General features: G+C 43.9%; 2 protein-coding genes across 2 annotated transcripts; one reads left to right on the forward strand and one right to left on the reverse strand.

The window, feature by feature from the left end:
* Positions 1-11,509: 11,509 nt before the first annotated feature.
* LOC119648019 (tRNA (uracil-5-)-methyltransferase homolog A) lies at positions 11,510-21,938 on the reverse strand. The gene is made up of 4 exons (XM_038049428.1): positions 21,614-21,938; positions 21,380-21,547; positions 12,281-13,424; positions 11,510-12,181 (listed from the first exon to the last, which is right to left on the reverse strand). The coding sequence occupies exons 1-4, from the start codon at positions 21,812-21,814 to the stop codon at positions 11,841-11,843; spliced, it is 1,854 nt and encodes a 617-aa protein (XP_037905356.1). The 5' UTR covers positions 21,815-21,938; the 3' UTR covers positions 11,510-11,840.
* Positions 21,939-22,208: 270 nt separating this feature from the next.
* LOC119648116 (28S ribosomal protein S31, mitochondrial) lies at positions 22,209-23,628 on the forward strand. The gene is made up of 3 exons (XM_038049638.1): positions 22,209-22,346; positions 22,426-22,857; positions 22,919-23,628. Exons 1-3 carry the CDS (start codon positions 22,309-22,311, stop codon positions 23,580-23,582), a joined length of 1,134 nt encoding a protein of 377 aa, XP_037905566.1. The 5' UTR covers positions 22,209-22,308; the 3' UTR covers positions 23,583-23,628.
* The last annotated feature ends 437 nt before the right edge of the window (positions 23,629-24,065 follow it).

Raw genomic sequence — 24,065 nt, forward strand, 5'->3', positions numbered from 1 at the left:
CATCGCCACAAACTGACGGAAACGTGGGCAAAGCCCAGAAACTTTTGGAAACAGGTCGTTTTTTAAATGCTAGAAAAATTGTAGAAGGAGGTGATGAGTGTACCGCGTTGCATTTTGATCGGAAATCCGCATAAGAGAAATTGATTCTGAAAAAATTGACCAACGAAACCAGGGAAAATCATGAAAATAATGTAAAAATCTGCAATTCGAGTCATTTTACGCCATTACTGGAAGCAAGGCTTCAGTGCAACGGCAGCAACAAAAAAGATGGGCAAAGTTCAAAGTGAGAATGTGGTCTCGAATCGTATTGCGCGACATTGGTTTACAAAGTTCAGCGACGACGACACTGAGACCTCCGGGATAAAACACGTTCAAATCGACCTTCGACTGTGAATTTTGAAGCTACACATGAAGATATTGCAATAAATCCCCCAACCAGCACTCATAGTCAAGTTGACCTTCGACTGTGAATTTTGAAGCGATACATGAAGAAATTGCAACAAATCCCCCAACCAGCACTCGTAGATTGTCCGCTAGACTTGACATTCCACAAACTTAAATCGCAAAAAAGTACCTTCGTCTTCGCAAAATATTTAGCTAGACATAAAGTCAGTATGGCCAGAATGTTGCCAGATATGTTACCTTTTCAATGCAGAAATATATTTCACATTACCGATTGAATGCCAACGTGAAAAACGCCGGCATTCGCGATCGACATGGTCCACATACATGACAATTGCTTCCGGCCAACAAAAACTGATCCTCAAAAGCCAATCGAAAAGGGATATTTAATTTTTGTTTTGGGTAGAAAAATGCCAGACAATAAATTCAAATAGGTTGACATGAACTTCAAATTGTATTACGAACAGCGTTCAGTAAGTCCTTGCAAAATCCACGAGATGGCGATCATGGCATCACAAAAGGTTTTGTTTTTAGTAAGCGTCATTTCTGACCAGATAGCTGTCAAAATCTCAGTTCTATCTGTCACAAAGTTTCATTTTGATTGTCAATTGAAGGAAGAGACTCTTGCTTATTTTGAAAAATGGAAAAACAGTGAATTTCGAACAACGATTAAACACTTATATTTCAAAGGCTTAACAACGAAAGAAATCAATACTGAGACACACAAGGCAGATGGCTGTGTGTTTGCATATGTTTACAGTTGGGTAAATGAATTTAAAAATGGCCGTACACCCGCAGACGATAAAAATCGTTCGGAACGCCCAATGGAAGTGAATATTCTCGAAAAAATTGAGAAGTTATCGCGATCGACTAATCAAAGTGAAATAGTTGAGACCAAAATGCATTGTTCTCGTGCTTACGTTTTGCATTAAAAATTGGATGTTAGATAAATTTCGGCAAAATGAGCGCCGCGTTTGCTCCTTACTTAGGCTGTTTTGACCACTTTTTTGTTGTAATCCTTATAAGTTTCTGCATTGATACATTACTATCGACGAAGTCTGAGTACTCTAATACACTCCAGAGACAAAAGAACGATGAAATCAATGGATTCTTAAAGACGAACGTGTGCGCAAGGACGGTGAAATCGAATGAGAAGTTTATAGCCACAGTTTTCTGAAATGCACGCAGAATCATCTATTTCATCGAGAAATGGGATAGCTGGTTCCCGGAATACAGTATTTGTATCTATGTTACATAATGATTAGCCAATAAAGGAAACTATCTTCCAAATCAATCTTTTACTTAGAAAAATAATAACTGGACAGTATTGCAAAAGCTTAGCGGATGGAGCGTTCAAATGGGAAAAATCAATATATTGAAAAAAAGCAAAGAATGAACATCCTCGAATTAAAGTTCGAGTCACCGGATTTGACTCGCAGTGTTTTTTTATTCCCAAACTTAGACCGCGGCAACAGATGCCTATTGGTCTTCAAAATTTTAGTTTGTTTGTTTGTAGAGCTAAAAGGAGATTTTGTCAAGAAATTCTCCTAAAATATTTTGTTTTTCTACCTTTTTCTAAGGACTTAGCGTAGTACCGTCGCAATAAAGTGTATCGGCGATAGTTATGTATATCCCACCCCCCTCCAGAGAAGTTTTCAATAAATCTTACTAACATTTAGATCAGCATAATTTTAGAAAAACAACTGGTGAGCTAAACTGCGCCTTTCAATATATTATAAAATAAGTTCAGACAAGACAAGGGACGAAAAGGACAGTCTTTCATTTTTATTAATACAAGTTCTCTGGGAACCTTTAACGTCAGAAAAAAAGTAAATCAAGAATACCTGCTACTTCTAAGAAAAGAACCAACTTATTGAGCAATGAATATGAGCAAGTATACTTACCAGGTATGGGTTTTGTGTCGTTTCTACTGCATAAATCAGCCGGCAGATGTTATCGGCTCCCTTTATATGCTCACAACCACACAACGAATCACAACTTATACTAAACGAAACAAATTAATTAACTAGACAAATTATAATAACACATTCAAAATGAGACCTTTCCGTCCATCACAAACAACTAAAACCACTTGACCGTCGTTTCAGCGAACGGACAAAAATATTCAATCAACATAATGTGTAGATTACTACACCAGTAAGGCTTCATAGTGAAATCGGCACAAAACAACATCCTGTTTGGTATGGGTCTGAAATTTCCAACAAAAAAGTGAAGACTACCTGGACAAGGTAGTGGTGCAAATATAAGTATACTTGGCAAGTGGTTATAGAGATCCATAACAGAAAATGACACTGAATTCCGACATTTTGAATGAGCAACTTCCGCTTTATACTGTCTGAAAAAGACGCACAATATGACAATGCAGCAGGAGGTTTTCGGTACCATATTAATCAAGTCTACTGATAGATGGAAACCTGAAGAATATTATGCTGCAACCCCATTATATTAATGCTTACAAAACCGAAATTTTCAGCTTTCAAAATGTCAATCCAGCCGACCAGAACAATTGTCACAAAATGAGTCTTTAGTTCTGAAGTTACGATAAAATTTTAACCAAAGAAATAAGGCCGATATTAAGTCAGGAAGTTTCAATCAGTACACAACATATTAATAAATCAAGGACATTCTCCCTGACCCCAAGTTCCCAGAGCCTGGACCTTAACATACCCTGAACTTATAAACGAACAGGGTTAAACGATTCCGGAATGCTGCGTCTGTTCAGAGACGCAATTTCGAAGATGCGACCAACTCCATCGTCCCGACACGCATCATCGGAGTCAACATCCCCAAGGATCTTCAGGCGCGTAGACAGGCCACCATTAGGGTGGACGCCTCTCGGAGGTCGCTCCAATCACCATACGAGCGCCCCTTTAGAGTGCTGGAATGAGGCGAGCACTCGCTCAAACTCGATGTCCGAGGTGGGCCGAAGTGGGTATCCATATCGTCAGATTCGCCCGGTGACCCCCATTGCCGAGATCATGCGGACGATTTGCTTCGCTGAACCCGCGCGGTTTCAGCTAGGAGCGGAGTGATATGGGGGCACATCGGAAGCGCGAACCTGGGCGCCATTGTGGATTCGCCTCCACCGCTGCATTTAATAGCCGCAGAGAACAGCTGACTGCGTGACATGAGACTTGACAACCGTCTCACAGGTACTCAAGTCTCGTCCGCCGACCAAAGAAGGCCAAGTTAAGATTTATCTCTTCAAATTCCAATCACTATTTTTGTATTCGAATTCGTTATAGAGAACTGTAATCAAATTGCGATAATTGATGTGTTGGTTAGATAAATGAAGTTCCAAAAAATCAGAAACAGATCTTGAATTATTGGAGAATACGGTTCCCCCAAAGAGCATAATCTGAAGACTTTGGTAACTTTTCAAGTAATAATTCAACGAATTTCAGGAGCTCCTCATAGCATAAGAATATTTAGGCAACCTAAACCCAAGCAAAAGTAAGCAAGACTGAATTATACTCAGTCATTTTAAAAGCAACGGTGGCTGCTTTCTATTCTCCTACGAAACATATGTTACAATGGTAGATTTGTGGTAAAGTGGAACCGAATCCAGCTTCAGACGGATAGATGAAGAATATTATGCTGCAACTAATCCAACAGATTAAAGAGTTTAAGGCAAAGATTTTGAAAGATGTGCAAATTTACTTGTACTCAAAGTCAAAACACAAAAGGCACAACCCATCTCCCCATGCAATCAATGATGGACTAATTTCCTTTGATATACAAAAATGGACGTTTGTTCGCCAGTTCCTATTATTCTGCGCGAAAGCGACCAACATGTCACGCAATATCAAGAAGTATTTCACATAGAAAATTACTAACAATGTGACGTGTGCAATTTGTAATTTGGAAACCTGAAAACGAGTGGTAATACGACCTTTTCGTCGCATTTCTGCGCCCACAGATAAAAATACATCCACTGATTCTAGCCACTGGTGAACCAAAGCTGGCAACCGTTGGGTTTCTTTTAAAAAAATTGAATCCCGCTCCCGTTGAGCGGGACTCCTATGGTTTCAAAGGTGTATACCGCATCACGAAAAACTTGCATGTGGTCGCAAATTTTTCGATGATGCTGAAAGCTTAAAGGGCGGAAAAAACATTTCAACGCGGTTCTTAACAGTATCACATTCGGTGAAGTTCCACCTCGTGTGGATGAAATGACTAATCATTGCAACATGCGGGTGTGGCGGCACATCGGAGGTTCGAACCTAAACGCCATTGTGAATTCGCCCCTGCCGCTGCATTCAATGGCCGTGGAAATAGCTGACAACGGACAGGATAGACAAATGTCAAGAATCGACGGGCTCCTCGCGCTCAAAAGCTCCAAGCATTCTTGAGTATTTTGCTGCAATCTGTCATCGGATACTATTTCAAACAAAGAACTTGGGCTGCGAACAGGCTTGTCACCCATGGAGAATATGACCCCAAGGTGAAAGGGGCAGTGGATATGTCACACTTGCATGATGGAATTCACTCACTAAAGATGGTCAACGAGTGGATCGGCCACAGAGCACGCCGAACAGTAGAAGAGGAGTGGCGGGCGTCTCGGGTAGTCCTGGGGAAGTAGAAACTCATTTCAGCAAACCGTCAACCACAGCGCGTAGACTTTATTGCCGCACTATACATCCCCAAAGGGTAAGTGGTAACCAGATATATTACAGTTGAAGAGGAGGTTAAACCTCGTAAATTCGTGGTCAAAAATTCAGCGCTAACATGATACAAAGAGGACAATTGGTCCCCAAATAGAATCTTGGTTATTTCTACAAATAATTTTAAGCAATAAGGAGGAATTATCTTCAATCTGAACCTCGCTTAACTACGTAGACCCGTGGCGTATGCTTAAATTAAAAATAAACAGATAATGAACGGCATGATACAAGGCATTTGCACAGTAATGTAAAAGTCCTGGTAAGAACTGAGATTCAAATCCAACAATCAGCAATGGTACTTAGAAAGCCGGACCCCGCGAGAGAAGAGCAAATTAAAGAACCGAATTGGATGATGGGCTGCAATATTATAGTGTACAGGGCACCAAATGAAAACATTATATGCCTAGGGAACCTTACGAAACAATCTGGTACTTCCACCAAATACAAAATCGCATATCTTGCAGAGGCAACACTAAGTTCAGAGAAGTTAATCAAATTCGCAACTGCATATCATGCAATGGCAGCACTAAGTTCAGAGAAGTTAATCAAATTCGCAACTGCATATCATGCAATGGCAGCACTAAGTTCAGAGAAGTTAATCAAATACGCAACCGCATATCATGCAATGGCAGGACTAAGTTTAGAGAAGTTAATAACGACACACAATACACATAATTGTACAACGGACTTTGATAGTGTGCTATACGAAGCACCAATTTACGGTCATTATATGCCTCATAAAATAAGCCCAGAACAATCTGGCAATTTGATCAAATCGCATATCAGCCAAATGCAGAACTAAATTCAGGGAAGTTCATGACGACATATGAAACAGGTCATTCTTATAGAGAGACTGCAATTGTAAATGTCCAAAAAAAAGTGAATCTCAAAACATAGATCCTGTCTTCGAGGGGATGCAATGAAATATCTCAAAAGATCTTATAATGAAATATCTTAAAAGATTTTGATTTGAAGAAGTTCTGCTGGAGAAGGCAGCAAGTGGCTGCCGAAGTACGTATTCAGTGGAGACAAAAATAAAGCTCGTTTGTTTTTGAATATGAATTCAGTCAATGCAAACGAGCCGAGCGCAAAACGTAATACTATTCAGGAACAATTTTCTCTCTAATTCAGTCTTCTTTGTTCAAAAACTCAACAAGCGAAAAGGGGCATCTATATAATTTAATGCAGGAAACTTGGGAAACCTTCTCCAATTTCGAATATTGAAATCATGGATTTTCATCGTGATGTATAACGTCTTGTGGGCAGGCTCCAGCAAACACCACAGAGAAATCACTTTTTTTTTTAGGATGGTAAGAATCCGGAGTCCGTCATCAAGTGGTTGACTCCCAGCATTCTCAACAAAAAAACTCACTTCGACCGGATTTAGGTCTGAACCTACCACGGATTTCACTTCAATATAATTCGCACTCATATCGTGTTTGGAGCGGTTACCAACTGTCGCTACTTTCAGTTTACGTGTCGCTACCAAAAGGCTCGAATATGTTTTTGGACAGGAGAGGTTAAAACTAAAACAAAATTCAGTCCTCTCGGATTGCCCCGCCCACCTGCCGCCAACATCAGCTATTACGCACTCAAACTAAGAGCTAAATATTAAAAAGCCAAAATCTAAAAATACCAACCGCAAGACGCCTCGAAAGATGAATTTAACGAGAAACTTCTGATATCATCCGACATCGAATATCAGTGTGATGATCCAGACGAAGTTTCCCCCGCACCGCTGCACTCAACCAACCCGAGAAGGACGACGACGTAGAAGCGCTGAAAAACGAGAACAGTATGCTTCTCACACTCAGCGCCCAGCAAAAAGAGCAAATCGCCACCCTCAACCGGATGATTAACGATTTGCCTGACACGGTGAAGTCGCTGCAATTCACCATCCGTGCGGCTTTCCGGATAACCAATACGAAAAAGGAAAGCCAGCACCAACGCCGAAAAAGCATGTTCCTGCTCCTCCAGCGAACGACTTCCCCCGTTAGGCATGAAGAAACGCACCTCCGAAGTTCCCGCATTCCGACAGCGTCGCCCCGTCCGGCCTTCAACTGCAACAGCCGCACCAGCAACTCCACCATCGAGAGGAACCGCTCCAACAACACAAATAAGCAAAAACACCCTCCCATCTAATAGACCCGATCTCACACCTAACACTGCAACACCGAAGAAAGAGCAAAACTCCCTTCCCTAGTTGTGATGGAAAGCCCCGAATATTTCCGAGCAACAAAAAACCGAATTGCTAAAGCAATTCCAAACAATTTCCTTCTCAAAAGAACGGGAAACAACAGTTACCAGATCACCGTAACCTCCACGGAGGACTACAACAAGGCGAAGAATGTCGTAGTCGACAACAAGTGTAAATTTTATAGCTTTACGTTGCCGACCGACAAGACCACTTCCCCGATACTTCGTGGCCTACACCACATCTATTCTCCTGACGAAATAAGATATTTCCTCAGCGATCAGCAATGCAAAAACTGCCAGCGCGTTGGTCACGCAGCGCCCAACTGCCATTTCGAATATCGCTGTGTTAAATGCGATAAAACTCACAGCACTGGAGAGTGAACCAAAATCGTACTGCGTTAACTGCGGCAGTCCCAACCATCTGGCTAATTACAGGAATTGTCCTGCCTTTTTCCGAGACGCCGCCTAGCGGAACGCACTCATATAGGCACCACCAACCCCGACAAAAATCCTCAATCTTAGCTTCACCAGACCAGCAGTCTCCTTCGCTGACACTGTTCTCACCAACACGCAGCAAACAAGCTTCCCAATCAACACACAAGAATTTGTTGAAAAATCACAACAATTCACGAATATGTTCAATGCAATGATTGCTGCCTTTTCATCCAGTTACAGACATTAAAATTATCGAAATGAACATCAATTTGATTGTAAAGTCGTGCCCGTAGAGCTCAACCTTTTTCTCAAGAAGTACAAGCCACAAATAGTTCTCCTATGTGAGACCTAACTCCATTTCCGCTATAAACCTTCCTTCTCTACGACGAACTAGTTCAGAGCCGATCGTCAGAACCAAAACAGTAACAACTTGGCCGGAGGTACTGCAACAAACTCGCAATCACTCAAATATTCCCTCCCGTCAAAACATGTGTCCCTAGAAGTAACACTTGTTGCTGCAGAAACGCATTCTTCGATTATTTATTTAGCCTCCGTTTACTGCCCAAAACAGTCCCTCGATAGAGGTGATTTCTCAAGTCTGTTAAACTTTACGCCTCCCATCCGCGCCCTGCCAACAAATTATTGGAGGTGATCTCAACGCCAAACATATGTGCTGGCTTGACACAGTCCACAACCCAAACGGCCTTCGACTATACGACTGCCTCACTACCGCTCCGCCAGCCCTGAAATTCCAACATTTCAGTCCTGCTCTACCCAGTTATATTAGCTATTACATTCAATCACACCTTGACGACTTCCATATAACAAACGACCTAAATCCAATCCAACGCCCTAATACATTTCCCTTCCTCAAAACACTTCCAGGCACTAGCGATCATAATGCGGTTGTACTTAAGATCAATCTGCCTAATCGCACTTACCGCCCAGGCACCGAACTGTCCCTGACTACCAAAAGGCAAACTGGAGAAGCATCAGCCAGTTCCTCAAATCCTCCCTCTCGCAGATCTAAATCAGTAACATCAGAACCATCTCCAATGAAGCAATTGACGCAGCAGTAAATCAGTATACCAGCATCATCAAAGAGGTTTGCGAAAAAGAAATATCGAAACACTCCCTCAACTACAGAAACCTAATCTCTCTGCTCGAAATTCTCCTAAGGGATATTAAACTGAAAAGAACCCTTCGAAGAAGACTTCAGAAACAGATATGGCGCCCACTGTCTCCCTCCCTCAAAAACTTCAGAGAATCCAAACTCTACACGGTCGTCTATCCAATATAGATCTCAACCCGCACACCTACCGTGAACTGAGACAAGCATGTCCCAGACCATCAAAGCACAATCTTGCCCCAAAACATTTCACCACTCGAAAAAAAAAAACCGAGCAATTAGCAAACCATTTTCTAAAGGCCCATCAGTCAACACTTTATCTTCGCACCAAAGCGCTGAAAGTGAATGGGATTGCAACGACTAGCGATCGATCTCGGGTTAAACCGATCGTGGAAGAAAACTACGAAAGAGGCGTATGGTCACGTTATTCGCGCTAATGAGAATTCACTTGCCAAGATTGGTCTCAACATTGAAGTCGATGGGAAACGACCAAAAAGCCGGTCGAAGCAACGGTGGCCTGATACGCCGGATGGGGATTTAAAAGCCTCGAGATCCCATCCAGATCAGGCATTTGATGACGACCTCGCTTGTGGACCGGAGAAAGGCTGAAGAAAAGAAAAATGAAGGAAGCAATAAGCCCTACTGTGAAAATTATAGACGCACTTTACTGTTGTGCACAAATTACAAGGTGCTGTCTAACATTATTAAAGACAAAGATTGGAGCTTCCCAAACGGAACAAAATTTCCGAATATCAAGAGAATATCAACAAAAATTCGACAATTGACCAAATATTAGGTTGGGGAAAAAGTAATGTCGTAGTTTGTCAATAGATGGCGACACTTAAAATATTTTGTGTTGTACTTATCGCATCGGGTCATACTATACGACAATCTGGGCGACAGGTGTCTCTTTGACAGTTTTATGATCGTACGTTTCAGTCTCAAGTTATAGCGCGTCAAAGATGGAGTCCACCAATGAAGAAATTCGTCATATTTTACATTTTTACTACCTGAGAGGTAAAAATGCAACGAAGACAGCCGAAAAAATTTGTGAAGTTGGGTCCGATACTGTAACAATTCGCACAGCACAGCGTTGGTTCGATCGATTTCGTTCTGGTGTAGTGGATGTCGAAGATACACTCCGTACTGGATAAAATTGTCGAAATCATCCAAGTAGATCGGCATGTGAGCGTCCGCTCCATTGGGCAGGAACTAGGTAAGGGCCATAAAACCGTTTGGAACCATTTGCAGAAGATTGGATTCCAAAAAAAGCTGGATGTTTCGGTGCCACACGAGTTAACGGAAAAAAATCTCTTTGACCGAATCAACGCCAGCGATGCACTGCTGAAACGGAACGAATTCGACCCATTTTTGAAGCGGATGGTGACTGGTGATAAATAGTGGATCACGTACGAAAATCTCAAACGAAAAAGACCGTGGTCGAAGCGTGGCGAACCGGCTCAAATCATCGCCAAGCCCGGATTGACGGCCAGGAAGGCTGTGTTGTTTGGTGGGATTGGAGCTGCTCAACTATGACCAGACCATAAATTCGGTCCTCTACTGTGAGCAACTCGACAGTTTGAAGCAGGCGATTGACCAGAAGCGACCAGGATTGGTCATTCTGTTTCACCAGGACAACGCTCGGCCTCACACATCTTTGATGACCCGCCAGAAGCTACGGGAGCTCGGATGGGATGTCCCGTCGCACCCACCGTATAATCTGGACCTGGCACTAAGTGATTACCATCTCTTCCGGTCCATGCAAAACGCTCTTGGTGCTACTAAGTTGGCCTCAAAAGAGGCATGTGCGGCTTGCGAAAAGTGGCTGCGTTTTTTGCAAATAAAGAGGGGGATAATGAAGTTGCCTTCTAAATGGCAACAAGTTTGTGAACAAAATGGCGCATATTTGACTTAAATCGGATAATTCTAAGTATGTTAAATAAAACGTTAAAATTCGATCACAACTACGATATTACTTTTTCCTCAACCCAATATTATTAATGAATCCAGTCCAACTCAAAATGTCAGGCCAACTGTCGGACAGATTTCAAAAGTTGTTCAGCAAAACATATCAATCAGTCGCTTATGAATCCGATATAAAAAAATCTGACGCGTTTCCCTATGAAAGGGAACCCATTTACAAAATATTAACTCTTTCAAAATATTAGGCGATGACGGCTTACGGTTTCTTACCAGGGCAGAAGCAAATTGTCAGACGCTGCCTCACTTCTGCCCTGGGAGCAGCATGATCGAAGTGGCTTGCAGATGTTAAATGCTCCTTTATATAATTCGCGGACTTAGGACCCCGCAATTCGTAAAAAAAAAATATTTTCAACTCTGGCCAAGCTCTGGTCAATAGGGCGGATTTACGCTCAATATAATTCGTAGCCATGTTGTGTTCTGCGAATTATACAAAGGAGCATTTGACATCTGCAAGCCGCTCGATCATGCTACTCCCAGGGCAGAGGTGAGGCAGCGTCTGCCGATTTTCCTCTGTTCTGGTAAGAAACCTTAAAGCCGTCATTGCCTAATATTTTGAAAGTTTGGATGCTAAGCCCTAAACGAGGGGTCCGTGGACCAACAAAAAGGGGGAGTAAGTTGCTCTCTATTTGGTCCGTTCCGGCATCAAGTTGATACGGACTTAGGACCCCGCAATTCTCAAAAAAAATATGAACTCTTTACTTAAATTTAGGTGCTTTCAGATACTTCACATCCAGTCTCACTTTACAACTGGATACCTCGTATTCGACTTGACGTTTACCAAAAATCTGGCGTGACAATATGACGCCCGCCTGATTATTATCAATATGAGTTCAATTGATGGCCTGATGTCTAACGTCTAACCATTAACAACAATAACAAGTCTAGTTTCATATCTTTTTTACATTACACGTCACATATACTAACCTCACCTAATTTATCCTTACACTAGAAAAAACTTGAAAAACACCGATGAAACGGGGCCTGCAGAACTCATCCCATCAACAAAGAACTCATCCTGAATTGTTTGCGGCAGTCTCATCTTTGTCAGAGCTTTCTTCCATTTTGTCGCTATTTTTCTGTTCAGTTGGATCAGTTGTCACGTCACTGCTAGATCCTTCAGCCTTCTCATCTTCAACACGTTCGAATAGGATTATTAGTTCGGTATGATCAGTGTGAGGGAACATGTCCACAGCAACAGCTTTTGTGGGTAAAAATGGACTCCCTTTGTAAGCCTTTGATTCAGGTCTGCCTAGAGCCAACCAGTTTCGTTCAGCTCGTCGTGGGTTACATGACAAGTACACAAGACGTTTCAGTTCAGTCTCTTTTCTGATCGAGCAAATAGAACGATCGTCTGTAAGGAGGAAGTATAGGAAGAAAAAAAAAAAGAGTTGAAACTAACCCTGTATGTGTCCAAAAACAATTCTAACAGAAAACATTTCAAAATACTTACGAAGCCCATCACGTGGAGGATCAACAATCGCAACTAAATCCAATTCACTTTTATTAGGCGTCCCATAAACAACTTCACGAATCATTGATTGTATATAGTCATCCGCGTTTCCACTATGAAATTTGCAATTTTCAATATTGTTTTCCTGCGCGTTAAACTGCGCATCCTTCACGGCATCTGGAACGATTTCCACACCGATCACTTGTTTGCATCGGCGTGCGAAACATAATCCAATGGTTCCAGTACCACAACAAATATCCAGAACAGTTGAATGAGGCTTAGGAGCAGCCAGCTCTATTGCTTCGTTGTAAAGCACCCCAGCCGCTGTAGTATTCACTTGGAAGAATGCCAATGGACTTATTCGAAACTTAAGTCCGTGAATTACATCGTAAATGTGCGTAGTTCCAGACAAATGTTCGACGGGATTAACCATTTGACCTGGTTTCCGCAGTTGCATGTCTTGGTAGTAGAGACTGGTGCACTCAAAAGCCAACTTATCGTATTTCTCGAAGAATTCCTTGAGTTCTGCCTTCAATTCAACCAGCTCTGATTCGCTACAATTAGTGGAATAGATTCCAACTATCAGCATGATCTCATCACTTGCTTCCGAAGTCCTCACGCCGAGTTGTTTAAAATGCCCCGAATGGTTTTCCGGTTTATACACTTGGAACTTTGACTTTCCAACAAACTCCTCAAAAACTTTGGCTGCTTTCTTCATTTTTTCCGGAATGTGAGGAAGATCTTGGATCGGTCCCACCTCAACGCATCCATCCACATAACTACCCAAGCGAAAACCTACGACAATATCGCCTTGAGCGTTTTTGCCAATTGCAAATTCGGATTTATTCCGATACCCATCGATTTTCGGCGAGGCTTTCACTCCCAGGAACTCACACGGGAATTTCGTATCTGCACCGGGCAATTTCGACTTTGCGTCGGGATTGATTTTGTAGAGTTTCTTGCCAAATTCTTCCAGAATGTTTTCCATCTCTTGTGATTTCTTTTTAAGCTGGTCTTCATATGGCATTGCGTAGAGGGGACATGTTGCCTCGGCGACTGTTTTTGGCCGTTTTGCGTCAACTTCATTTTTCCCACCTTCCTCGCGGCGGCGTTTCTGTAAGGGATCTGGAGAAGCTGCCGCAACCTAAAAGGAAATGTACAAGGACAAATTTAAAAGAAGTTCTCCCCACAACAAATAGAGAATTTCCGCTCTTCATGTATGACAAGACAAAGCCTTTTCTATTAAGGAACAAAGCAACATTCTGTTTTGGTCGAAAACTTACGAGCTTCCCTAATACATGCTGTATAGAATTAACATCATTAACCCGAGGCCAAAAAAGGTAGAACTTATCTAGGAGCAAGCATTTAAGGAGATCCCCCTTGGGATCTGACAACACGTTGCTCGGACATGGGAATGGGAAACCATGGTCTTGGGGACCATAACGATAATGATGGGAAGTTCGTGGATTTCGGCAACTTCCACCGCTTCGTTATTTGTGGCACATTTTCAAAGGACTTAGCCATCCATAAAGCCAGCTGGGTTTTAACTGACCGATATCGTTGGAGCAATCAGACCGACCACTTTGCGATCAGCAATAGATTTAGGAGTTGTCTGTTGGTTGTGCGTAGCAAGAGAGGCGCTGACATCGAACTCGAAAGGGATCACATTCGCTTGCGTGTTTTGTCTACCACTTTCTGTAGGGTTGGAGAACTGCGGTCCTTTACGATCAAAATCGACCACTGGTATGACCCACCTGGCGCCCAACGGTGGGAGGCTATCTTGCTGATCGAGCGGCAGATATACTGAGTAACCCGCCTGAGACTATCAATGAACATTGGACCGTTACCAAAAGTGCTCTTTTCTCGGGTGCTACATAAGTTGTCGGCCACGACCCTAAGATCTAATTTACTGCGGAATCTTGGAAATGCATCGATGAACCGATAAACGGAAGGCGTTAAAATGGTAGGCGAACTCCGATACCAAGCGAAAACTCGAGAAGTTCAGCGTAGTGTATGCCGTGATAAGAGAGAATTTGCTAATGCGCTGATCAGGGAAGCATGAGATGCCGCAGATCGCGATGTTTTCAGGAATGTATGTATGTGTGTGCGTGTGTGTGGGTAGAAGTTACAGCTTCTGAGCACTCATGAGGTGTTGGCCCATTGTACTAGCCACCCCATCTAACGGAATATTCTAATATGCTACCCGTTGCAACTGGAGAACATCGGCACCAAAGATCTGATACCTAATGTGTCCATAAGCGGGGCGTTCACATAGGAAATGCTCCGTGGATCACATCTTGAATAATTCCCATTCTGAACATATGCACAGCTAGTCAATTATGGCCTGTCACAATGCGCTCAATACTCCTGCAAGTCCTGCTTTTCGGCAGGATACACTTTGCGGTACGCAAGTTCGGTTCTGGCAGGAAAAGTCTTTGTATCGAGGAGCATTGAGGCTCTGCCACCGGTCATTGTGGGAAGCTTACTCCCAGTTTCTGAAGACAGACTTAGCCAATGCTACTGATAATTCAATTGCTGGTTCCGGTCCCGACGTGGGAGGAGATTGACCCTTCCTCTTTCGCTAAAGCCTTCGTGATTTCTTTTCGCTCTACGCCAGGGACCAGGTACCCAGAGTTGTTCCACTGTATTGAATTTAGAGATAGAGTTCAAACGATTTCTGCATTTCTGAACGATTTTCGAGGTGATCAAAGGACTACTCAACCCCCTCAATGAAACTTGACTATCACTGCAGATTGCGATGCGCCTGCCCTTCAACCGCAATCGAAAAACATTGTAAGAATTGGATTCGGTACTCCCAATGACTGTTCCAATGCTCTGTGCCCCCACGTCCATTGTTTCCCCATAGATCTAATCGAATTAGTCTGTGAGCTGCTCTCATTGCAGGGCTCTAAATAAACAAATCCAAGGGCTGCCAATTGAGTAATGCATTCAGAACTGCGCCGGATGTCGTGCCCATGGCTCCGATGATACCCAGACACAAAGTTCCTAAGGGTCATGGACTCAACTGAGAGTTGGACAAACTTAAAGTCTTCGCCAACATAGGAAAAATGTTCACATCATCCAAGAAAGAAAAGATGCAATTATCTATATCAATAAGCAATTAGCCTACCCCAGCACACTTACTCATCTGATTTTACTGATTACTGCAAAGCGATCCGTGGATTTGTAGCAAATTATACAGCAGGAAAGAAAGAAGGTAATTCGAAGCTAAGCTATAATCAAACCCTATCCCAAAGGATGCTCCGATCTGTGCTTTGGGTGAATGGCACCAGCGGTAAATAGTGACGCGATCTTGGTTCTCTTAGATAACCTTCGGGATCTTAACCAAGCGGTCAACATAGAAGAGCCGCACTAATGTTGAGCGCCTGGATATATAATTAATCCAACAACTTAGACTAGTGGAAGTAAGAGTAGCCGCATTTGGAATCGTAGGAGATAAGGTATTACATAAAATGTCCTCTGACAATACCTTTTTCTCCAGGGACTTCGTGACGGCAAGAGAAGATGGAAAGAAATGAGCAAGACTTCTTAGCGGAAATTTCTTACTTTCCGTATAATTTATAAGCTATGTCACTTACAACTTGACTTAGGATTTTCAAACAAGAAATCAATAAAATTATGTTCCCTAGAACTCAGAAATACCAGAATCGCATGCAATGGCGTGTTCACGAACTCTTCCAAATGACAATCTCTTGAGAACAAATTTTGTAACTCGAATTTTCATTTCTTAAACAAGACGCTCTCAGGTGTCTAAAGTCAACTCAGCTGGATCCGTTCCGTCCGTCTCCCTGACTAACACCAGAAAACTCGACTGACACAGAGCATACTATCTGAAGAAAACGTTTCGTCCAGAAACCATGATGCTCTGCTAATTTGAATCTGCCTTTCATAGTGAACTAAGCAGCATGTAAGTTGTTCAGGAAAAGATTCAATTTCGACACCCTTCACTCCCGAGAATGCCTGTTCAAAAAACGCGGAAAGATGCCCCACAAAAAGGTCATTCATTAGCCCATAGTCGGGTGACTACACCTAGTCGAAAAATGTCGCACGATTTAGTATTTTATCCATTTAGGAGAAGCTCGACGATCCTGCGATCTCCTCCGAAATCAACGTTGATGAAGGAAGGAAATTGGGGAGGCTCCCGGAAGGCTAATAAATACGGAAGTGCCCAGTGGGAAAACCAAGTAGAGGAGCATTGTCAGAATGAAAGAAAAATGCGACACATAAAAGAAGATTACGGTCTCCAAAAAAGGTGATATGACTTACGCCGATATCCTCAGGAAGGTCAAATCCTGAGCTGATGAAATTAGAAGAAAACGTCAGCCGAAACAGACGCTCCCAAAAAGAAGATTTGATGCTCCTCGGCAAGCTGGAGAAATTTTTAAGAGAAGAAGCACAAGTACGGGCCAGAAAACAGGAGATTGTCATACAATGTAAGGACATTGATGAAATCACGATCAAGGAGGATATCCGCGACACCTTAGAAAAGCAGTTCGGACCACTTGGCTTGCAAGATACCGCAATCAGAGGAGTGAGGAAGGCATACGGAAGCACGCAAACGGTTACTATAAGCTTACCAACTGAAGCAGCATTCAAACTGCTGCCGACTGGTAAAGTAAAAATAGGTTGGGACGTTTGCTGACTTAAGGAGCAGGTATTCCTCAGGCGCTGCTTTAGATGCCTGGAATTTGGCCACATAGCGGCGAAATGCACCGGTGACTGTGGCAAGTCAAAAAGTTGCAGAAAATGTGGTGGGAAGGTCATATGTTCAGGGAGTGCAAGGCTGAGCCTGGAGGTTAAAAAGGGCGTCGCCACGTTGCAGACAGCAACAAATGTCCAGTGTTTAGGAGGGAGTTGAATGCAGTAAAGAAATGAGGTTAATATAAATCAACTGCCCCGTGGATTGGGGCAGTCGTATTACGAACACCAGGGGCTGTATGCATCCTGCTCGCGGCTTTCGCGGAGCTAGACTTGGTGCTTGCAAATACGGGAAATGTTTCCACCTTTCGTGGGGCAGGGTCGAGTTCAATAGTCGATCTGACTTATGTGTCACATTTGGGAGGAGAATGGCATGTTTTGTCAGTGAGCATTATACTCATAGCGACCACCAGGCAATTTTCCTTCAGATGGAATATGGGCCATGCAGCGAGGGCTTGAAGAGGATGCATTCATAGAGGTGTTATCGGACGGCCACAATCCCGGTGGTGTGGCAACAGAAAAGGTAGAGCAAATGATGGAATGCATATCGAGCCGATCCACGCAAAAAGGCGCTCAAACTTTCGGTGGAATGAAGAGATCGCAGAGTTGCCGAATGCATGTTTTCAAGCTAGAAGGGTCTGCCAATGATCTAGAGGAAGACCGAACATCGACGACAAACGGCAAGTATATGTGAACCTTAAGCAAGCGAGAATGCTTCGAGGAACTTTGCGCAGAGGCAGACCAAAGCCCCTGGGGAACAGTGTACAGAGTGGTTATGAAGAAAGTGAGGGAGGGACTACAACTGACCTGCCTGCATCTTCTGCTCGGTATCGTGACGGCGCTCTTCCCCCCGAATAAAGGGGAGCGCATACAACACAAGCAAACGTTGGACAATTACACCATACTTGCAGTAACTGAGGAGGAATTTACGCAAATTTGGCCGGGAATTGGTGAAAACAAAGAACCCAGTCTGAATGCTGTTCCCAATAGAGCTCTTAAACTCACTGTTAAGACCATACCCGACTGATTTATCGGCGTATTTGAAACTCAACTCATCGACACGGTAAGAAAGTTGCTCGAAAGGGAAATCTACAATAGACTGCTCCCTATCATTGAATATAAGGATGGACTATCGAAGCGACAATTTCGATTTCGACAAGCCCACTCAACGATCGACTCTGCAGACGTTGTTTTGAAGCTGGCTCGAGACGCAATGTCTTCTAATAAATACTATGCGATGGTGGCGTTGGACGTTAAAAATGCGTTCAATTCCGGGTGGATAAAAAGCTTACTGACTAAAACGGGTGTCCCTAGTTATTTGACTAAGTTCCTTGAAATTTACCTCTCGGAGAGGATCCTTTGGTACGATACGGATGAGGGATCCAAACAGTACACCGTCACCAGGGCTCAGTGTTGGGTCTTATCTTGTGGACTGTGATGTACAATGGGATCCTCGTCGTTCCCGTGCCAAAGGAGGCCACGATAATCGCTTTCGCAAATGATCTAGCTGTGATTGTCGTCACGAGCAACCTGAAGACGTGAAGTGTGTAGTGGGGGTGCCGATTGACGTTAAAATCAATTTCACCTGGACTATGCCTGTTGGAAAGCGGCAAATACTAGCGTATCATTACCACGGATGATGATGCCTAACTTTGGAGGCCCAAGTTACAGTCAAAAATTACTTGTGGCCGGAATGGTTCGCTGCGCACTACTATACGCGGCACCAGTTTGGAAGGAAGCACTAGCGTGTGAGAATAATCGGAGGAGGGTACATATGTCTTACCACTTAGTGACGCTAAGGGTGTGCAGCGCCTTCAGAACAATATCACGCGACGCAGCGTTTGTTATTGCGGGGATGATCCCGATAGGCATTCTGTGAAGTGAGATACGCTGCCTGTACGAGAAAAGGAAAATGAATCCACCTAGAAAGGATGACGAATACCGAAAGGCAGCAAGGCGAGAGTTGCTGGAAAAGTGGCAACGGTGGGATGGCTCTCATGGGGGTCGCTACACTCCGTATTGAAGGGTGAATCTAGCGACGACACGGCGTAATTCCTATCAGGTCATGATGGTTACAGGAAGTATCTGCACCAATTTAGGCTGGATGATTCTCCCTTTCGTCCTGAATGTGATTGCACATCTGATGATCCGGAGCATGTTATGCTCCGCGGTCTACGATTTTACTCAGCGAGAGGAGTCTGGAAGACTCCCTGAAAATCAACCTAAGCCCGCAGAACGTCGTCGGGAAAATGCTGAAATCGGAGGGAAATTGGTGTGCGGTGAACTCCGCAATCAAAAGAATAAAGGAAGAACTTGGAAGAGCGGAACGCATAAGGAGGACGCGAAGAACGGAAGGCTTGGTCGCTTAAAGCGCAGTCCACCATGCGAAGTAATGCTTTGCGGCGGTCCCGCAGGAAAGGAAAAAGCAAAGATGGTTTTAGTGGGTGAGAATCCCACACGCTGTTGCAACCTGGCGCGTGCTCATACTCTGGTTTCCTGGACATAGCGGAAATTATTACAATGAAATGGCGGGTGATGCTGCCAAACGAGCAGGCACCCCGATTCCCCTCCTTTTACCTTTTCTGATGTCTGGCAATTTACACGTAACACCATTCGTTCTGAATGGCATGAGGCGTTCAAACTCACCTCCTTAGATAAAGGTAAATTCTTCTTTCGTATTTTCCCTAACATCCCCGTCAAGCCCTGGTCTCAGGACATGCCCCTCAACATGCGTAACGTCAAGATCCTAAGCAGATTAGTCTTTGAATTTTCCTTTTGTAAAGCACTCTTGGCCAAGAAAGGCGTGGCTCCCTCGTCGATCTGTGATAGCAGCAGCGTGGACGAAACACAAAGTTGCAAGTTCTCTCAGGACGAACCTCGGGGTTGGGTGAAGCGTTTCAATTTGCTACTTGATCTCTTCACGGCGAATGATAGATTCCTCTGGATAGGCTTGGGCAGCTTTATAAACGAGGTTGGAATCAGACACCAGCTTCGCTCCTCCTTCTCTTTGTCATGGCTTTCCTCCCCATCATCTCCCCGGTGTGACGCAGCTTTACATCGTTAGCTTGCCTGGACCTCGCCGAACAAACAAAACTGTCTTGCTTTGGAGTAAGACTCGTCATCCAAACGGATATCACTTTAGAGATTGTGGGGTTGTCTTTGTACTTATGCCCCGTAGAATAGGGAATTCCCATCCCTTTTAAAACTATTGTTGGGTTTGTGTTTGGAACTCAATGCTCCCTTTAGGAAAGCCAACTTTGAAACATGAACACGTTTTGTCACCACCGTTATCGGATTGTGGAGTGATAGTTAAATTGTTACGTCGCAGAATATCACGAATGTCACAGGAGCAACCCAGCGCACATTTGAATGATTTCGCGGTTCACAGCGAACTCTTATGGTTGCAGGGGTCGCCTTTTGTTCTGCTTGGCCGTGAAGAGTTTGCTGCCAGCCCCGCTGAGCTGATGTACGAGGAAAACCATCGACTTTCTGGCGACCTGGTCCTCGACAAAAGAGGCGACCGTAGAGAGACCAGATTTTTGAGCTTACTACAGTAAAGGCCGTGCCCAAATTAAAGTCGGGGCAGGTGGGCGTATATTCTGCCCCTGCATTTACCTAGCTCAATCCCCTGAATTCACTCACTATCCTCTTGCAATCCCTAATTGTATAAGGAGACAAGCTTCACCAATACTTTCTAGAGACCTTACACGATGGAAACTTTAAGGCTCCAATAAATAATGAAAGCAACGTTCTGTATGCGGAAATCTCCTAAGCTAGACCAAGTCCCTGCGACATTCAGGACGAATTTTCATAAAAGTTACAAACGGTTAACACTTCCCACATTTTCCAACGTTAAATGCTAGTCCTATGTCGCTGAATCGGTCGAAAATATAACGGTAAAAGTAGAGGTTGAAGGCAACGGTCTACATACTACCGTAACCCTCGGTCTTCCCGTTACTGAGGGTCCCGCTTTTAATCCTAATTTAAGGATACCTCGCGCTGATGCTAATTTGCCCTCGAAGCTGATAGGGAAAAAGGGATTTTTTCGGAGATTATTAAATACGCAGGAACTGTAAGCTCCACACTTTCTCCAAAGTATCGAGGGCCATCCTCTGTTCAATTTCCTCATCGAGACAAGTCTTCAAATTTTGGGTTTTTTTGGAGAAATCTGGGAGAAGTGGAAAATGCAAACTAGGACAGAATTTCAGAATTCAACATTTCAAATCGAATGGGATCACGAGAAATGCTTGCTTTGGATGGTACGGAAAATTGGGCCCCCAAGGAACAGTTGCATAAAACTAAATTCCCACTGGGAATCCACGGAATACTAGTGCGATTTCGAGAAAGAATAGACAAAATAAAGGTTTCTTTCCTACTTACCGATGCCTTAAGAGTATGACGCTTCCACTGGAATCCGGTTAACCCTTTAATCGCCTTATCCACGTCCTCCTGACTGCGGAAGCACAAATACGCGAATTCCCGCCTCTTTGGTGACTTGATCTTGCAAACTTCCAACCCGAAATTCTTCAACAAGAGTTTCTTCAATTCCTGCAACCCCAACAGAACAAATTTGTTAAATTCACACCAAACATCAGACAAGGCTCAATTACTTACCGCAATACCAAAAAATGGCAAATTTCTCACTTCAACTTTGAAAATTTCCGAAGTAAACAGACCACGTTCTGTGTAGGAATACTCTGCCGACTTGCAACCACTTTCCTTGTTTTCGGACAATTGATCCGCGATTTGCTCCTCGGGAACATTTATTTCCTTTTGTTCTGGTGCTGTACCGTTATTTTCATCGACTGACGCCATAATTTCAGAGGAAAAACTGCAAGGATCAACGGAAAACCACGCGATAACGGATTGCCAATGCACTGCGAATGGGCTAGAAGGGATGGGAAGAAGTGTCAAAGAACCCGGCAACAGGCAGTGAGTCTTCTTCTTGTGGGGGTAGAATGGAGAGTGCTGGGGAAATGTTGCTACGGACGAGATGTTTCTGGGTTTCAAAATTGGAATGGACTATGATTTTCAATTTGAATTGAATGCGATAATATCGTTTTGATGGCCTAATATTGGGTTTTCGTAAAAGGGGAGCAATTTTGAATTCAAAATGAAGGCCAGAGTAATTAATTTAAAGCTTTTAAAACGGATGTAGATGCAATTATTGGTAATCGTGTGACTGCAGCGAACCACTACCTTTTAACCCCTCCAATTGGGACATTATGTCACGACTCTGTTTTGACAGCGAATAATGTCAAGTTCAGCATAACCTCCGCGGGCAGATGTGATCAAATTTGCGGATTAAAATGTTTTTAACAAAAATCACTCGTCCAGGCACACTTCGGTAAGCCCACGGGACATAAATAGCACAATCTTCATGCAACATAACTCACTTTCCTCTGACAACAACTATTTCTCCTCAGACTACTCCGTCGACCAGCTCAACTGGCTCAATTTTCAAGCGATGGACAGCCCCCGTCCGATGATGGTAAATCCAGCGAAAAACCGAAGAAAGCATCTGAAAAGGAACAAAAGCCAAAAGAGGGTAAGTCTGAATCTGCAGCGGATCGCCTGAATCGTCTCCTGGCCAGTATGAGCACCGAAGAACACCTGCCGCTTTCCAACCAGGTGAAAATCCCGCAAGCAACCCCGAAGAAGCATAAAAAAGCATCGAAAACAAAACATGACGATGAAAAACCTGAAAATATTGTTGAAGCCGCCAAAAAAGTGGCTGAGCTTGTCGGGGACAAAACCAGGCAGACGGAGGCTGAGTTACTCTCGAAGCTTTTGAACCAAAAAGACGATGGCAAGGCTCCGAAGGGAAAAGATGGAGAAGGCGGCGAATTGTCGCTGAGGTACATAACGCCCTCATGTCCTTCGAAGTCAATATCTAAACCAAGTTTTCTACCATTTCAGCGACCTTATTGTCGGCATGAAGGTGGACAGATCGAAAAAACCCGCGCCGGCTCCCACTCGGGGTGAGTTCGTCCGCAAGGCGATTGCATCGCGACGAGACCAACAAACGCGAACAGAAGTCCGTCCCGAAACGCACCAACGACCCCGTCGTCCACGTCCAACCCAGCCGGTCCCCTCAGCCGGAACTGTAAACTTATTCGGTGACCGTCTAGGGATTTTCAAGAACCCAGAGTCACTCCGCGACAGCCCGGACATCCTCGAAACATGGGATCATCTCTACAAACGCGAGTTGAAGCTTGCGGTCGTCCATCCGCCCGCGAACTATTTCGAAAAAATGATTCTTTGGACGGAGCAGGGGAAGATCTGGAAGTTCCCAATCGATAATGAGCAAGGACTTGATGAGGAGGCGAAAGTCGATTTCACCGAGCATATTTTCCTGGAACAGCATTTGGAGGGATGGTGTCCGGAGCGGGGACCCGTGCGACATTTTATGGAGTTAGTCTGTGTGGGATTGTCGAAGAATCCTTATATAACGGCTCAGGAGAAGAAGGAACACATATTGTGGTATCGTGACTATTTTGAGTCGAAGAAGGAGCTCCTGAAGCAAGTCATTGTGGATCAGAAGGAGGCAGCGAAGGGCGGAACGAAGAGTTTAGAGAATTGATTTTTAGGTTTAGTGAATTTTGAATAAAAAGAGCGTTAGAACTGTTGTTGTAGTTTTTGGTGTCTGAATTCCTCCCTAAAGTCTCCTTGTGTTCCTTGGGGTAGGCCTCTACCGAGTCAACTATTAAACTATTTTCAGTAAGTCATCGGTCTACCAACTAACCTGGAAACGTTTGTCACATTACTACGCTCTCCCGGCTTTGGAAGCCTTGCAAGTCAACGAATCCCTTTCACTAGCGGGAAGGGAGTTGTTAGTTCAGGGAAATTCTTGTCCCTCCTCCCGGAGGGCAACGGGGATCACTCCGGCGATCATCATCATGGCCGGTTCGGAGACAGTGGGATAAGCAGACGCCATACGCAAAGCACTTGCTCTTTGCACTTGAACAAGGCGCTTACGATGCACCTCCTTGTCAAGGGCCTCAGCCCATAACTCCACGCCATAGAGCAGAACCGATTGCATTGCTCCCATAAGGAGACGCCTCCT

Source organism: Hermetia illucens, chromosome 2, assembly GCF_905115235.1.
Source record: "Hermetia illucens chromosome 2, iHerIll2.2.curated.20191125, whole genome shotgun sequence".
In the NCBI taxonomy this organism is placed as follows: domain Eukaryota; kingdom Metazoa; phylum Arthropoda; class Insecta; order Diptera; family Stratiomyidae; genus Hermetia; species Hermetia illucens.